The following is a 17048-nucleotide window of genomic DNA, read 5'->3' as shown; positions in this document are numbered from 1 at the left end:
GATAATTAAATTAAACACAATGATGTCATAAGGGCAAATTAAGCATAAAGAGTGTCCTTGCCAGCAAAATGTAAAATTTAATTATTTTATTTACTAGAAGAAAATGTGCTCAAGATACTTCAGGTCACTATTTGGTTTATTTATTAGTGGATTAAACAGAGGAAATATACATAAATGATCATTGCTGTTAATGCACCAGTTATCCACAAGGCCAGGGTAGATGTTAGTCATAACAATTATTATTGTAATGTCAAAGTGTCAGGTATAAGTTAAAGCAAATTATTAACATATTGATCTTAGTTTCCAACTAGCTCCGCTAAATTGTGGAAACAATATTTCTCAAATTAAAAATATACAAGTCTCAAGTTCTGTAAGAAGTGGTAATATTTAATACAGCCCAAATAAAAGATAAATTGTTAGAGAGGCCATTTTATACAGTCTGCCACAAACAGCTATAATTCAGGGACAACAGAATATCCAGTAGAATACTTATTATTGCTGTGTTTTTGGATAATAGCATGATTAAAGTACAAGTACACATCATGACAGCTACTACAACTAGACATTTAACTAAAAGAACATACAAAATATGATGTTCACTATACCTCTAAATGCAGTGGTGCAATATGTGTAACATCAGGTCTGTGTAAAGCTATGACTGCACACAATGCTAGGTTGAGAACATTTATAATCATATTTGAAAATTAGTGCAGTAACAGGTTGATGCAAAAATCAGGAGGTAACCAGTTGCCAAAAAATCTGTCATCTGTTGACTATTTTTGGGAGTATGACATCAGAATTAGCCGTGCTGCTGCTTTTCCTCTGCCCTTGAGGATTTGCTCTTCCCACATCCCTCTCTGCGTTCTTTGTGAACGTACTCTTTTCTCTATGCTGATGAATCCCGTACCTCCTTCTGCAGGTGGGATTCTGACCTGTAGGAAATAAAAAACACAGCATAAGATGGATGGTAGTGGTTAAATATGTTTGAGGGACATTAAGATACGCACCAGATTGAACGCATGTGTGCAGCACATTGAGGTAGTGCTGCTTCATCTGCTGCCTCATGTGCTCTGTGCTGTAAACGTTTGCTATACTGCAAAGGTAGCGTCTCTGTCCAGCTGTAAGGGCTGGATGCTGAGACAGAGACAAGACCTGATGTGATTAAACATGGCAGAATGACAGTAATCTTGTTATGTATGAGCAATGTTTCAATTATCTCATTCAACCCATCCTAAAGCCCTTGACAGGAAAAATACCAAAAGGAAAACTAATTTGAGCATGCGTTCCAATGCTGTGTGGTTACCTGTAAGAAGGGGGCGGACATCAGAGATTGGGGAATGTGTATTGTCTTCATGTGCTGGACGCCTGCAGACACATTTACAGTCTTTCCTCTATGCATCTCCCTCATTTGCTGACTAGATGCACATTCAAAGCCTGCAAAAGGCAACATGCAACAAACAACACCTTTTTACAGATTTGTGGTGTTATTTTGGCAGTATGTTTTAAGTATAATGCTCTTTACTGGAAATTATTGCTCATGAGTTCAGTGTATCAGTATAATAATATTTATCATTATATATTTATGTTTTTCTGTTGTGCATCCACATGGGCTCTTTATGTTTCTCTGATGTGAATCTACTACATAAAAATTACTACCAAGCAACACTGTACATTTACTTAGGTACTGTGGTTCTTATACTTTACTTGTGCTTTTGGAGTTTATACTACTTTTTACTCCTACCCCACTACATTTTAGAGGAAAACAGATATATTTTCATAGATGTTTAAAATAGATTTATTTTACAGACAAAATTACAAGTTACTTTTCAGAATAATTTACATACAGTACTATTAGCCTTCTAAAATATATTTTTTGTTATGAACAACCAAACAGTACATGAAAAATTTAAAGGGGCAGTTCACCCCAAAATCAAAAGTATTTTTCCTCTCACCTGTAGTGCTATTTATCAGTCTAGAGGCTTGTGTAAGGTCGGGTAATCTAGCAGTAGATGCACGTTTCAATCCGTGCTGTGATAAGGTTGCAGAGTGTAATTTGGTAGAAAGAAAATAGTTCCTACATTAAACTGTTCACAACAAGGTCTGTGGATAATCTTGAGTAACTGGGTCATGAAACCTGGAAAGAGACATTGCTGTTGATTTTGTCCAAAAATCATTATTTTTTGGACACTTTGAGCACCACGAGCCGATTGCTTTCTAGTTCCATTAAATTTGACAGAAGGCAGACGACTCCACGGCTGAACACTTGACAACTCACAACAAAACTAGATTGATAGTTAGCACCACAGGTAAAAGAAGAAATATATAGCCTTTTTTTGTTCTAATTATCAAACAATATATACAATAATATAAAAGGGGCTAGTTTGCAAAACAACTTCACATTTGATACTTATAATTTTCATATGGTAATTTTGCACTTTTATTTAAAAAGAATGCAAGAATCAAGAAATGACAAGAGACTATTACTTTGAGACTAAGTGGTTTGGTTTAGTTTAGTCCTTAATAAACATGTACAATTATTTTTTACATATAAATATCAAATAATGTACTTTGTCACTTAATTATGAGAATAGGATTATTCATGTCAAGTTTGTATTTAAAGGAATATTTCACTCACCATCTGTGCATTTCAGGTTTGGTCCTGCAGACCTAAATGAAAAAAAATCAAGATGAAAATAAAGAAATCCATCATCTTCAATGATTCATGTTATGTGTTAACGCTTATACTGTTGTCTTACCTCATCAGGATGTGACCACTTCCATTTTGCAACAGCTTTTCTTTTTTCAGCTGCTCTACAAATGTAACCCGCTTTCTCATGGTCAGTCACAGTCCAGATATTTCCTGTTGATATGCCAGAGACGCTGGTAACATGCTTATCAGCTCAGCGTGCGTTGCAGCCAGCAGAGCCTATGAGTGTGACATGAAGCCAACGCTGAAACCCGACACTATTCCCAGGGTTCCAATTACAGAGCAGAGGGCTAATATACTTGAACCCAAAGCGTGTTCTCATCTAAAATGTAAAACGCCAACAAAACTAACAGGCCGCTCTGTTTACACACTTTATTGAGCATCATGTCCAATATACATTGCATTGACACAAAATGGAAAAAAAAGAACCCAAAAACAAATAATGGCGTTAGGGTGGATTACCTGGACACACCATTTTCAGAGCGTATTGCTTAATGACATTTCAAACGCACTGAATCTGTGCAAATACAGTGAACACCGGTCAGAGGAGGTCATGGTAGGTTAGAAAATTCTGACTTAAAAAGGTAATGTCGACAGCAGTTATGTGATCATAAAGTCTACAGAAAACTACTAACTGTACACATCACATTCACCCAGAATGCACTAACAATTATTTAAACATACCCAACTCCTTCCAACCTGATTGCATGCGCCAAAAGATGGTTTTTCAATGTCAGTCACAGATCAATCATGTATAACATAATTTAGAGTAGATGTCATCATGGCTTTAACGGTCAGCTACGCCATCTATGAAGGTGAACCGAAGCAAATGGTTTCCAGACTCCACCCAAACAACAACTGTGTATATTCCTTCAAAATAAAAGCCAGACGCGCTATTGTGTTCACGTCCCATCAGAACACTTATTTAGACTCTACTAAGTGGCGAGTTAACTTCAAGTCTCTATCAAGAACCCAAACTCAGTGATTACATAAAGGTGATAACATTACCTAAGTATGCACCAATCAGAGTTCAACAATCTACCACAAATCCCCCCGAGTGAATGTGATTTACACATCTTTCTTTAGCCACACCTTGATCAAAAGCCAAATGTGCCACAACAAAGTAAGAAAGACTAGCCTAATTCTACTATGGAGCCCTTAAATTCTCCATGTTAATAAATTAAAAATTCAAACAACCATAATGAGTCAAATTTGCCAAACCTTTTAAAGTGAGGTAAGCTCAGGCGCCAGTTAACCAGTACACATGGACTAATCACAGCTTAGGCTATTTTCACAGACTGTATTTGGTTGTCCATGAGTTATAACAACGTTGTGAAAAGACTAAGTGATAATTAATAGATGTCTCCATTGAGCACATGTTAAAGGAAAGGCTCAGGAATATTAGAGGTTTACCGTTCTGATTGCTAATCGAAACCCTTCGATCCTGAGAAGTTGGCACGAACCTCCTGTTAGCATTAGCTACGCTTGTGGAAGTCTATACATTATGAAGCTAGAGCTCTCAAATCACTGAGTTTGCCATTCCATTTACATCGACAGCTAGCGACAATACATAACGGAGCTGTTTGAGGGGATCATGCAGGTTTGAGAGACCTAGCTTTATATTTGGAAGACATGCACTAGCATAACAAGAACATGCTAACAGGAGGCCGTTTCTCAGCAAATCAAAGACTGTATGAAAAAAATAACCCTCTTCAAGTTCTCAACCTGTCCCTCTAAACCACACGCAGACTGTGAGGAGGTGAAGCCAACAAAAGGCAACAGTGATATTCCATGACGGTGTTGAAAATAATCACATCTATTGACAAAGATTGGTTGGGGCCGACATTAATCTGGTGGTTTAAGTATTCAGTGGGGAGGACGAGTGATGACCTAATGGTGACGGGTTTTCGTTTTGTTTTTACACAATCTTGACCACTAAATTGCATAAGAAACCTGGTATAAAGTAGAAACTGTTCAGCAGCAGATAAAAAAGCAAGTTAATTTACAGTAGTGACATATCTTACATCATTAATTTTTCAAAATAAATAAAATTAAATATACAATTCCAGGTAGGAAACAGGTTAATTTCGCTGGTAGGGTTCTCAAATTGGCTCATCTTGCGGAAAATGACAACCGTTCACAGAAACGTGGTTGGAGCCAACCAATTCCTTTGACTGGCAAAACAAGGGGTGCAAAAGCCTTTTGCTGAAATTTTCCCTCTGAAGGCATTTCCTTTAACTGGAAAAAAAAAGGTGAATATCATAATTATTATGACTTCCAGAAGCAATGTTTCACAAGTGACTATTACTTTGCTGAAAGAACTGAATTTACTTACCCTGGAATTTACAATTGACTCCTAATCAAAAGCCATCTCTTGACTTTTTCTTACACAGCGAGCCACCTTCCTCTTGAATTCACCGTTAGGGTCCTCCCTCCACTCTTTCTGTGGGAGCAACATTAGACTCTTTCAATGACACATCCGTAATTATACTTGATCTGCCATGAGAACAAGAATGAAAAGAGGATTTCTGGTGTCAGGAGAACAGGATAAGTAGTGTAACTCACCGCCGCATCCACATTAGCTGGTGAGTCGCTGTTGGGGTCTGCCAGCATGGAGATAACGCTAATCATGATTGTCTCTACCGTGTGGATGGGAAGCCAACGCTCCTCAGGCTTTTCATAACCAAACTTATCCTCTCCTGGCTCGTGCAGAATTGAGATGCAAACGTCCCCGTTCTTTGCAACTGTGGAGAATGGGAACGTGAATTTAATGTTACTCCTCTGCTTAATCACAGAAAAAACTAATAAGAAAAGGCTGCAAAAATGTAATTTAATTGTCCAGACCAAGAGATGGCAATGAAGATTTGAAGATGCGATGTCAATAGGTAACCAGTTAACTGCTGAGAATATTTTTGACTGGTTGCGCATGTCTGTCTGCAGGTTAATTTTGATACTCTTCATTTTAGCAGCAGCGCTTGCACTATGCTGTATTACAACAAAGCTAATACGGTATTCATGCTTCACTGATTAGCTATCCACCGCCACTCTGTAGTGTACACCAATCAGTTTGGGTGGGAGCTAGCCAGTGTCGCTGCTCATTCAGTGATTACTGCTAGTAATGCCGTCCTGAACTGTGGTGGTATTGCTGCAAAAACATTGAGCCGACCGACCTTCTGGTCTCCCCCCAAAACGCAACATTACGTAAACAGGCTAATATTGAGCAGCAAAACCCCTTTTTGTATTGTTTGCTACATTGTCACTCATAGCTCTGTTAGCACAGCTACCACTGTCAAAAAAGCACCGTCCCCCCACTATGGTTTGAATGGTGTTACTAGCACTAACAGCAGAACGAGCACTAGCTAGCTGCGCCATTGGCCAGCAGCCAGCCAGCTCACCAGTGGAGACCGAAGAGCGGGCAGTGGGATCTATGCTTCTACGTTTTTTTTTTTCTTTTAAGTTTTTATTTAATGTTTTACTTGTAAAAAATAGATATTTATCTAATATCTTATAGCATCCACATTATATCACACTTAATACAGTTTTTTTTCTCTCAAAAACACTAGTTCAAACAAAGGACACCTGATAGGGCTTGTTGTCTAGACTCTCAAATCTTAAAAGCACTAAAAGCACACAGTTAGTTGGTCTAGTAGAAACTAGACCAACTAACAAAAAAAGTAAGTCACCAGAACAAATCATAGAAAAAAACAGTATTAATATTAAAATAATAACGAAAAATCAAATGAAAGTGGCCAAGTGTTTCTTGATACATCTATCACTGTATCAAAGCAACATTAAGCCATATTAGGGAAGCCGAACCCCGATGCTTCAGCATGTTAATACAAATTAATGCCAATCTGTCAGCAAAGCCAGCAGAAAATAAAATCAAGGGCAAAACATTAAAATCACACCCCCTCTAAATGGATTGCGCTGTGATAAAGCAGTGAAAAGCTGATTGAGTGAATGGACTAAAAGAAAAGCGCATCTTGTATTTGATGTAATATTACCTTTTGTTTGTTTGTTTTTTCCTTAAAAATTAGTTACCGATTAATGGATATCGGGCTATTGAAAGCAAAATTAACCAAAACTGACATCACTAATTGGAAGTACCCAAAGTAAACATTCAAGATGATGGGTTTACCATTTGGGTGCCATATTTCAGTGATGAACTTCATCTTTGGAGGCCGTAGTGGATAATCATAGGGAAAGGTTAGGTATGCTTTGAAAAACCCTCCTTCACTGCAACACAAAGAACAGTGCAAGGAAAAATGTGTTAATTTAAATTGTACATTTATACAATTCTCAACCAAAGACATGACCTTCAAATTCTTAACTTACAAAAGGGTATCTTGTGGACCAATGATCACAACTTCCCATTTATATATGTCATCATCATCTATCAGACCAGCTGAAAAGCCCTCCACGGGGTTCTTGTTGAGCTCTGAAAAAAAAGAGGTATTTTTCAATACACTTAAAAAAACAACTATAGCAGTTTCATAAAAGTTACAGGTCTGCATGTGTGAGCAAGCAGTCAGATAAAGATTACAGGGTAGATTTTGGAGCACTCAACGTTTAGAGTTGCTTGTTGTTGCACTGACAAGACTCTTGCAAAAGACAGAAACATGTGGACAGTTATGAAAGTGATATAGGTCATAATACGTCAATTGGTATAATTTGATAATCAATCTAAGCCAGTTTATAGTAGGTTTTAAAATATATTTAAGAACTAGTACATAGTATTTAGTGACATCTAGTGCCTAGGTTGCATGACTGAAATTTCCCCCCGTATGTCAGATGTCTTGTAGAACTATGGCTGACTGAAAGTGCAAATGGCCCTATTTAGAGCTTATTTTGATTTGTTCATTCTGGGCCACCGTAACAGCACTGTGGTAAGAGAACCCACTCTATATGTAGATTTTGAAGGCTGATTTTAAGGTAACAAAAACATGACTACTCTTGGTTTCAGGTGATTTTGCATTTATCAAAACATAGTCATGAATGTTAAACATTAATTTTGCCAACGAATACACCTAAATCCTACACACTGGACCTTTAAAATGAATGCAGGATTCGGTGAATGTCAGAGCAATGCTTTGGAACCAAAAACAAAAAAGTCTTTGCATGGCAAAGCGAAAGAAAAAATGCCTTAGATTTCACTAATGTGGCCATAAAAACAACTATGGTAAGATTAAAAATTAAACCCAAAGAATTAGGATGTGATTTTATATTAGGCCTCAACAGCAACAACGTGGAGGAAATAACACAGCTGCTGTGAGAAATGGTGCTCAGTAAACACTTTTAGAGGATAATGATAACGCGGCACAGCCAAAATGAATTTGCGCTGAAGTCTCTGACATTGATGAACCATGTATGATGGAATATAAAGGTAAACCTAAGGAGAGCAGCATTTTGTTTTTCTCATTTTGTCGACTGATGTTGATACAAATTCTACCACAAAGCAGCTGCAGGAAATGTTGAGTTTGCATTCACCATAAATTAATGGTTCAATACAGGTTCACAGCTCCTGACCAGAATGAATACGTGGTAAGTACTGTATCAGCCCCTTTAATTAACACCATTACTTTCAAAAAGCAAGGTGTGAATTATCCTGATTTAAACCTCCTGAACCCCTGTTTTAATTTTCTGGCCAAGGTATAACCATTCCTCTTAACTTTTGTTTCATCAGGAGATATTTGGTTTCCAATGTTTAGCATCATGTCAGAATATTTGGTTAGGTAATAGAAACAGTCATTTTTGTGCCTCTCCATTTAAGAAAGCCAAGTAAGATGTAAGATCAAGTTGTGGTGTCACATTATCAACAGTTAATTCAATACAGTAGGGCTAATGTTTCCTGAATAAAATCGTGGTTTCCAAAAATAATAATCACTGCTGAAGTGAATCACCAACTTGAAGAACTGATTTGAGTCAACCACTGTAAAGCCAGTGATTCACAACCCCACACAGTGAAACCATAATCAGTCATAGAAGGGGCTGTTGGCCTGGCTCATTTGTTTTTAAAAATCATTGGATTCAGTGGTGGATGGATGCTGTTGTTTAGAATCATGGAAATACTTGAATCCTTTCAGTACATCCTGGCTGTACAGTACATGATCACGGTGGGTCCAACTGTATCAAAGTAGGTCAGGGTGGCTGTGTTGCACAACTGGGAAAACTCTGAAATAATATCAACTTCTTAATCAAATGTACATGGTAGGGGTCAACTGATATTTGTTTTTCAGGGCCAATACAAATTATAAGAAGTTAATGAGACCGATAACCAATATTTGGAACCTATATGCATTTACAATGAAATTCTTTCTGACAATATTTAGAATTTAGACAAACACAAAACTTTGTTTAAATGCCTTTAGCAAATGTTTAATAAGAACTGAAACTTTCAACATCATATACCGCTCATTCGCAGCAACTTTTTTAAATAAATTCAATTGGAAATTTAAATAAAAAATGAATAGATAAAATCAGCTCCCTTGGGTTTTGCAAAGTAAAAGTTCCTCCCATGCTGACAGTTTCCTTGCGCTTTTTAATTAATACATTTTATCGCCAAATATTTAAATAAAATGCCAGTACAGATTACTGGCAAAATGCCAAATATCAGTAATCAGCCAGGCCGATAATCTGTCAACCTCCAGTACATGGTCTGGGAGATTGATCCTGATCATATCGTGATAAAGCTTCCTCCTATTCCTCTGCATTACAGTTTTATCGCCTTGTTTTATTTTTGTGCGCATCAGTAAAATTAATATTGACAGCCTCTTTCCAATGGACGTTATATAATAATTACAAGTGACCATTTGTTATTTTGCTGCGATCGGTGTTGTAAAAAACGTTATATTAATTTAAAATAATCCCTTGTTTATCTAGCTGGTAGACAGGCTTTTAGACGCTGAACTGAAGGCTACTGTCAGTAAACTGCAGCTGTACATCAGCGGCATATCGGTGTGGGGGTCCATGTGCCCGGCATTAATACGAAAAGACACACCACTGCCATCGACAGTATTAAAAATAATGGCGATTATCAAAATAAACCAACACAAGAACTCATCATTGACGGATTGAGCAGAGATGCGTCTCCTCACTAGAAGCCGCTAACTAACCAGCGGTACAGTCAGAGCCAGATTTCACATCAGAAACGTTAGATATTATCTTAAAGAGCTGAGTGGCCAGGTTGTAATTTTAATCAACTTACGACTTATATAGTAGCATATGTGTCTATGACAGGCTCGTGATATATATGGCTATCATTAGCAAAGCTAAAGTCATCAGAGCAGATGAATCCCTGGACTGATTATTCCTTTGTTCCGTCAGCTAACTAATGTCGAACTTGCTAGCCCGCTAGCAAGGTTAGCGTTGCGATTCAGTATTGGTTCAGATGATATTTGCTCTGAAACACTTCAAAATATATAAATATATATTAATTTCTCGCGGAAATTCGCCAAGCAAAGCCACACACTGTGCAGCAGCGATAAAGGAGTCCATTATGTTGCTGGGTTAGCTTTCAGAGCTTACTCCTATGGCGTAAACATAGCTTTGCGTCGCTATCAAAAAAGCTAACGATAGCTGCTAAATAGGTAGCCTCTGTATCGGCTCTGTTTGCTTAGAATATTTAATTCATGTTACCTGCCAGTTGTTTTCGAAGAAGTAATGCTGATTGTTCGGTCATGGTACGCGGACTTAAATGAAATGACTTTGTGTCAACAAATACTTTCCAATAAAACCGGGCTAAGGCTGGAGTCGAGGTGAGATCCTGCGCTGCCTGCTGCTGATTTCCCTCTGTGTTTTGACACAAGGTTCAGCTGCTGGGTTCAGCTCTGCGCATGCGCGTCTGCAGTTGACTTATGTGTGTTTATATGTGAGTGTTGACGGCGACGTTTCTACAGAAATCAACAGGCACTAACATGGAAATGCTCTTCGTGACGTTTCTAACCTCATATGAACTAAAGTTACATGATTCATAAAAGATATGTAATGCACGACATTTCAGGACCATTGGGGGTCAGTTCCCAGAGAGGGTTGTAACATTTGGAACAGCTACAAGATACTGCGCTGCAAGTCTCAGCAATGGGATCAACTGTTTCAAATTTCAAGTTCCTTATTACCATGTGCACAACCATTACAAAGCAGTTTTCATTGGCAATAAAAAAAAAAATTGGATCTCAGGCTCCCTCTAGCAATGTTAATTGAAAATTATATAAGAAAAACATGCATGTTAAAAAGTAAAATCTAAGACAAAATAGTGCAACTTCAAGTATAGGGCCAAAATAAATGTCACCAAATATTCTTGTCTTGACTATTATTTTAGATGTTTGAATTATCCATGATATATGAATGCATTTCTGTCACTCCAGTGATACACACAGACATGAAAAACAAAAAAGGCTTTGAAAAAATATTTGTCATATATGTTTGTATTACAAGTATCTACTGTACAGAGATTGTTTTTTTTAAATGTGTTAAGACAAACATGTGTTTCCCCAAATCACAGTGAGAGTTCTGAAGTAGCTTCACGCCAGATTTACTGAATAAAAAAAATATTTCTGCAGCAAATACAAAAGATGCGTTCATAATTATCGGAAACGTGTAACAGCTACCCACCTTAACCCATGTGGCGTATAAAAAGATTTAGCCGTCAGTTGAAATTGAATTAAACTCCATCGATTTCCAGCTATTATTTCTAAAAACAAATATAAGTCTGTTAAAATCGAATTTGTTCTTCAAAGACGCACAGTATCATGTTTATTAACACAGTGTTTTAAACGACGAGCTGGTGAAGAGCACCTGAAGGCAGCATTATGCGGAAGGAAGGCAGTTCGGCGCCATATTTAATACAACAGAAGCTAGCTAGCATTAGCTGTTTACAAGCCCAAACTTTTAACTTGAGACGGAAACCTAAAGCGAGCCCTTCCCTTAATCCAAAATGAATGTAATAGATCATGTACGGGATATGGCTTCCGCCGGCCTTCACTCTAATGTTCGGATATTGAGCAGTTTGTTGCTAACGATGAGTAATAACAACCCGTAAGTAATGTCTTAACAGGGTCCGTCTATTTCCTGAAGAGTGCTTTGCTACAGCGGCGTGTTATGTTGTCAGCCTGAGACAGTGATGGCAAAGAGCTAGCTGATACAAAGACTGTAGCCGAAAATCGGATGTCGTTATTGATTCAAAGGACCATTCGCAAAATATTGGTCTCAAGAAATCATGGCAACGAGGGGTTCATTGTTTATAGTACTTGTTCCTTTCCAAGAAATAGTCATATGGAGAGTCTCCAACTACAGTTAACGGTGTCTGCTATGAGCAGATATCTTGACGTGTTGTGAATCCCTTACTATCTTGACAATACAGCGTGGTTTTAAAAACAGTTGCTATGTACTAGCAAAGTTTCAGCACAGTGTTCTTGTTCTGATGTAATCCAGCATGAAATGACAGCTGGAGCAGGATGTTTTTGCTCAGCATTCATAAATCTTGGGTTACTTTTTTACTCTCCTTTACCTTGGATCAATAGACACTTTAGCAGCATTTGTTTGGTGGTGTGGTTTTTTATTTTGAGAACATCAGTTTGTAATAACTCAGTTTTCTGCTGTTTATCCTGCTCTGTCACTCAAGATCACTGAAACCTTTGTGCTGCTAGCTAATTTAACCAACACATTGCCTTGTCCTGTATGCAATACATGTTTTATTTGTTGTGTCTTTTCTGATTCTAGTTATTTTGTGATTTGTATCTTTTTTTGATTCAAGAGAGCTGTTGTCGCCGGCACAGAAGTACCAGCTGTTGGTCTACCACGCCGATGCCATCTTCCATGATAAGGAATATCGTAATGCTGCCTGCAAATACAGTATGGCATTGCAACAGAAGAAGGTGCTCAGCAAAACATCTAAAGTTCGCACCTCTACTGGCGGAGCTGCATCTAACATCCAGGCGCAGGTATGTCAGATAAGGCTGTTCAGTAGAGTTCAAGATAACACATCTGTATTTCATTTATTGTGTCGATGATGATGTTATATTATGTTGTGGGCCTTGAGGGACAAATACAACCGACTTAGACAGTTGGCATGAAAGGTAACGGTAACAATTACAATTACACTTAATGTTGATTTTACAGAGTTTGCCCTCAGAAATTGAGGTAAAATACAAGATTGCTGAGTGCTACACCATTTTGAAACTGGATAAAGACGCCATTGCAGTGCTTGATGGGATCCCGTCCAGACAGAGGACACCAAAGGTAGACTGATTCTGTTATAGTTATTGTAATAAATCTTTTACACTACATATTTCATGTCTGTTAACTCAGAGATGCTGCAAAGCTATTAGAAGGCTTCCACTGTGTGTGATCAGTGACATGTGAATGTGCAGTGATCTGAAATAGTATCATAATCACAAACCAAAGCACAACAATAACAACATAATGTTTAGCATTAGGTCTGCAAATGTTTAAGTTCATTAGTTTTTTAAAGAGACTTGTGATAAAATGAATGTTATTGTTCTTTGTTGCCTCAGATCAACATGATGCTAGCTAACCTGTACAGGAAAGCTGGTCAGGAGCGTTCTGCAGTGACAAGCTACAAAGAGGTCCTCAGACAGTGTCCCCTCGCCCTGGACGCAATCATCGGTATGCATGGTCACACAGAGATGTCTTAATCCAACAAACAACACTTAACCTGTTGTTGTATGCATGCACACACACACATGCTCACCAAAGCTCTGCTTAAGTTTTGCTTTTTTTTCCTCTAGGACTTCTCTCTTTATCAGTCAAAGGAGCTGAAGTGGCGTCGATGACTATGGATGTGATCCAGAGTATCCCAAACCTGGACTGGCTCTCTGTTTGGATCAAAGCTTATGCCTTCATACATGCGGGGGACAATCAAAGAGCCATCAACACTATCTGGTGAGCAGAGCAGTGATGTTTTATACAAAATGACTGAATATTACCGTTTCTTTTAATGGACAGACTTGTTTATTTAACTATATGTTTTGTCTCAGCTCTCTTGAGAAGAAGTCTCTGTTACGGGACAACGTGGACCTCCTGGTGAGCCTGGCAGACGTCTACTTCAGGGCAGGTGACACCAAGAACGCCATTCTCAAATTTGAGCAAGCCCAGATGCTGGACCCGTATCTCATCAAAGGTGTGCTGCAGTTTTTCTTCTCCTGCATGTCACTTTCTTTAACTTTCATGTCTTTCCTTAGCATCTGTCCTAAACAGCTCAGCCTGTTTTGTCCTCACAATCTGTGCTGTGGACTCGGCACGTTTGCACCAGCTTCACACTAACCCGCCCTGAGTGACACATGGAAACACGGGAGATTTTGCTGTTTAGGTAAAGTGTTGTTTGCCCTTGCAGGGATGGATGTTTATGGCTACCTGATGGCTCGCGAAGGACACTTGGAGGATGTTGAAGTCCTGGGAGGACGATTATTTAATATCTCTGACCAGCACGCAGAACCCTGGGTGATCTCTGGGTGAGTCTCTTGGGTTACTTTTTTTCTGCTACATGAAATGTCATTATCATAGGTTTTATAATCCTTTGAATTTGTTTCCGTTCAGTTGTCACAGCTTTTATAGCAAGCGTTACTCCAGAGCACTCTACCTGGGAGCAAAGGCCATCCAGCTGAACAGCAACAGTGTCCAGGCTCTCCTCCTGAAGGGCGCAGCACTGAGAAACATGGGGCGAGTCCAAGAGGCCATCATCCATTTCAGGGAGGCCATGCGCCTGGCTCCCTGCAGACTAGACTGCTATGAAGGCACGTTTGTAAAGTCTCTGTCTCTCAGATGTAGCGTATTTCCATTCTGCTCGCCTTGAGCTTTAGTTAAAAAGAAGTGTCCCTTCACAGGTCTGATCGACTGTTACCTGGCGTCCAATGGGATTCGAGAGGCCATGGGGATGGCCAATAACATCTATAAGACTCTAGGAGCCAATGCACAAACTCTGACCATTCTTGCCACGGTGTGCCTGGAAGACCCGGTGACTCAGGAGAAAGCCAAAACTCTGCTGGACAAAGCACTCGCCCAGAGACCCGACTACACCAAGGCTGTGGTGAAAAAGGCTGAACTGCTCAGTACGTACAAACAAAAGCTAGAGTAGTGACATAGCTCCCAGAAATGAAAATGTATTAAAGGTCCAGTGTGCAGGATTTAGGGGAATATATTGGCAGAAATGGAATATAATTTAATAAGTATGTAGTATGTTTTCTTTAGTGTATAATCGCCTGACAATAAGAATTGTCGTGCTTTTGTTACCTTTGAATGAGCCGTTTATATCTGCATAGGGAGCAGGTCCTCGTCGATGGAGATCACCATGTCATACCACCATGTTTTTTCACAGCAGCCCAGAACAGAAAAATCAAACAGATCAGTTCTAGATATGGTCGTTAGCGTTTTTGCGTCTGCCATTGGCCTCTCCACAACAAGAGCGTTGGAAAAACACTGATTTCTTTAAAGTGAAAACTGCTTTATTCAGTGTTTTTACCAACTTAAATCAGTTTGTTTTGGAGAGTAAGAGACCTCTGGATAACATGGCTCCCAGTAAGAACTTCCTAAACAATAAACACTAAAGAATTTATCACCAGGAGAAGTTTCAGCTGGTTGCAGTCTGCAGTCCTCACCACTAAATCCCGTTAAGTCTCACTGGACCTTAAATGACATAAAGAAATGAATTTTTGATGTACAGGTTGAAACGATTGTGTCCCTTTTTTTTTCTTGTGAAGGTCGAGAACAGAAATATGAAGAAGGGATCGCTCTCCTCCGGAACGCATTGGCCAATCAGAGTGATTGTGTCCTGCACAGAATGCTGGGAGATTTCCTGGTGGCTGTTAATGATTACCAAGAGGCCATGGATCAGTACAGCATAGCACTAAGGTAAGAGGAGATTTTGACGGGCATACCAACTAAAACAAGATAAGGATTTTTTTTTTCTAACTGCCACTTATTGTGTTTTTACTTTCTCCAAGTCTGGATCCCAACGACCAGAAGTCCTTAGAAGGCATGCAGAAGATGGAGAAGGAAGAGAGTCCGACAGACGCAACGGTGGAGCTGGACGGTGACGACATGGAGGGCAGCGGAGAGGACGGCGATCTGGAGGGCAGCGACAGCGAAGCGGCACAGTGGGCCGATCAGGAACAGTGGTTTGGGATGCAGTGACCCCGGCCATCAATACACAGTCACTGCTGTGACCTGTGGGGAGCTTTCGGCCTTCGGGGTCGTCAAACAAGACAACGGCGCGTCTAATGCTGTTTTTCTCAATATTCTGACAACAGCAGATACTGAACTCCCAAGAGTCAAACTCTGTTGTAAGACAACTCAATTGCTCAATATTTGTGAATATTAGGAAATATCTGACACTATTTTGGTTATTTTTTCTGCACTTTTTAATTTTAGCAGTCCATGGCTACCTGAATAAACGCATCACTGTCCCAGGAAGTGCAAAGTAAAACTTAAATATACTTATTACAAAAGGAGTGTCAGTGTGTCAGAAACGACCCACTCTGGATCCTTTTTGAGGTTGAGTTTCTGAGCACACTACAGAGCAGCTCCTGGGCGATGTGTACGGGGAAATAAAGACAGAAGCAATAGTCAGAATCAAAAAGGTCTGATGAGAGATTTTGTTCAGGCCAAATAATGTCTGGAGTTATCCTCCACATGTGTTATTGGAGGGACTGGGGGATTTTTTTAAAATTAGTGTTATGTTTGAGCCTGACTCACAGTTGTTTGCTGCAGAGAAGGCAAAGTGTGGATCACAGTAACAGCTGTGAATAACTTTGTTTCTCTGACAGAAAACAGGGAGTCTGTGAAAAAGTGACTATGTACCATATTTATAATACATCATCTTAATTTGTCACATGAGAATGTGTCATGTAACATACATGATATTGACTTCGGTGTATGGTGTCTGCCTTTCTGTGTACAAAAAAATAACCTTATGATTGACTCAAGTGTTACTTAACCATTTCAAGATAAATGTTTATAGTATTTTGTACATATTTTTAAAGTGTATAATAAAATTATTAACACACTCACTTGACATGAATGTAGTAGTCCAGTTTCTCTTCGATGCAAGGATTGAGGTCTTTCAACCCTGTTTCTCATGTTTTTGGAAATAATTGCTATTGAAGTGTTTGAGCGAGAAAAATTAAAAAATGTTATCACTAGGGGCATATTAGTCAATTTACACCCATAAAAGCTTTGGGTGTAAATTGGGAAGTTTGGTTCCCAACCCCTGCTCGGGGCCTCCAATGTTTCCTTGGGGGTCTTGAGGCCTTTTTGATTCTATGGGATTTAATTAAAAAAGTATATACAGGAGGTCTGTATATCAGCATTACATTATTTTTTAAAGAAA

At 38.9% G+C, this 17048-nt stretch overlaps 3 protein-coding genes across 3 annotated transcripts; 1 reads left to right on the top strand and 2 right to left on the bottom strand.

The window, feature by feature from the left end:
* Positions 1 to 118: 118 nt before the first annotated feature.
* Positions 119 to 2924, bottom strand: LOC121944411 (protein FAM216A-like). The gene is made up of 5 exons (XM_042488193.2): positions 2757 to 2924; positions 2636 to 2667; positions 1304 to 1434; positions 1008 to 1134; positions 119 to 932 (listed from the first exon to the last, which is right to left on the bottom strand). Exons 1-5 carry the CDS (start codon positions 2834 to 2836, stop codon positions 763 to 765), a joined length of 540 nt encoding a protein of 179 aa, XP_042344127.1. The 5' UTR covers positions 2837 to 2924; the 3' UTR covers positions 119 to 762.
* Positions 2925 to 3065: 141 nt separating this feature from the next.
* Positions 3066 to 10533, bottom strand: LOC121944412 (ubiquitin-conjugating enzyme E2 G1-like). Its single transcript, XM_042488194.2, has 6 exons — positions 10343 to 10533; positions 7043 to 7145; positions 6846 to 6943; positions 5273 to 5451; positions 5043 to 5150; positions 3066 to 4945 (listed from the first exon to the last, which is right to left on the bottom strand). Exons 1-5 carry the CDS (start codon positions 10383 to 10385, stop codon positions 5064 to 5066), a joined length of 510 nt encoding a protein of 169 aa, XP_042344128.1. The 5' UTR covers positions 10386 to 10533; the 3' UTR covers positions 3066 to 4945; positions 5043 to 5063.
* A 997-nt stretch (positions 10534 to 11530) lies between these two features.
* Positions 11531 to 16733, top strand: anapc7 (anaphase promoting complex subunit 7). Its single transcript, XM_042488054.2, has 11 exons — positions 11531 to 11740; positions 12459 to 12645; positions 12824 to 12943; positions 13219 to 13330; positions 13453 to 13606; positions 13702 to 13844; positions 14058 to 14175; positions 14261 to 14457; positions 14548 to 14772; positions 15421 to 15571; positions 15664 to 16733. Exons 1-11 carry the CDS (start codon positions 11640 to 11642, stop codon positions 15851 to 15853), a joined length of 1698 nt encoding a protein of 565 aa, XP_042343988.1. The 5' UTR covers positions 11531 to 11639; the 3' UTR covers positions 15854 to 16733.
* Positions 16734 to 17048: the final 315 nt, after the last annotated feature.

The sequence above is a fragment of the Plectropomus leopardus genome, chromosome 4, assembly GCF_026936395.1.
Source record: "Plectropomus leopardus strain MGB_pleo_1.0 chromosome 4, ASM2693639v1, whole genome shotgun sequence".
In the NCBI taxonomy this organism is placed as follows: domain Eukaryota; kingdom Metazoa; phylum Chordata; class Actinopteri; order Perciformes; family Serranidae; genus Plectropomus; species Plectropomus leopardus.
The sequence above is the reverse complement of the archived record's forward strand: the minus strand, read 5'-3'. Positions and strand labels throughout refer to the sequence as shown.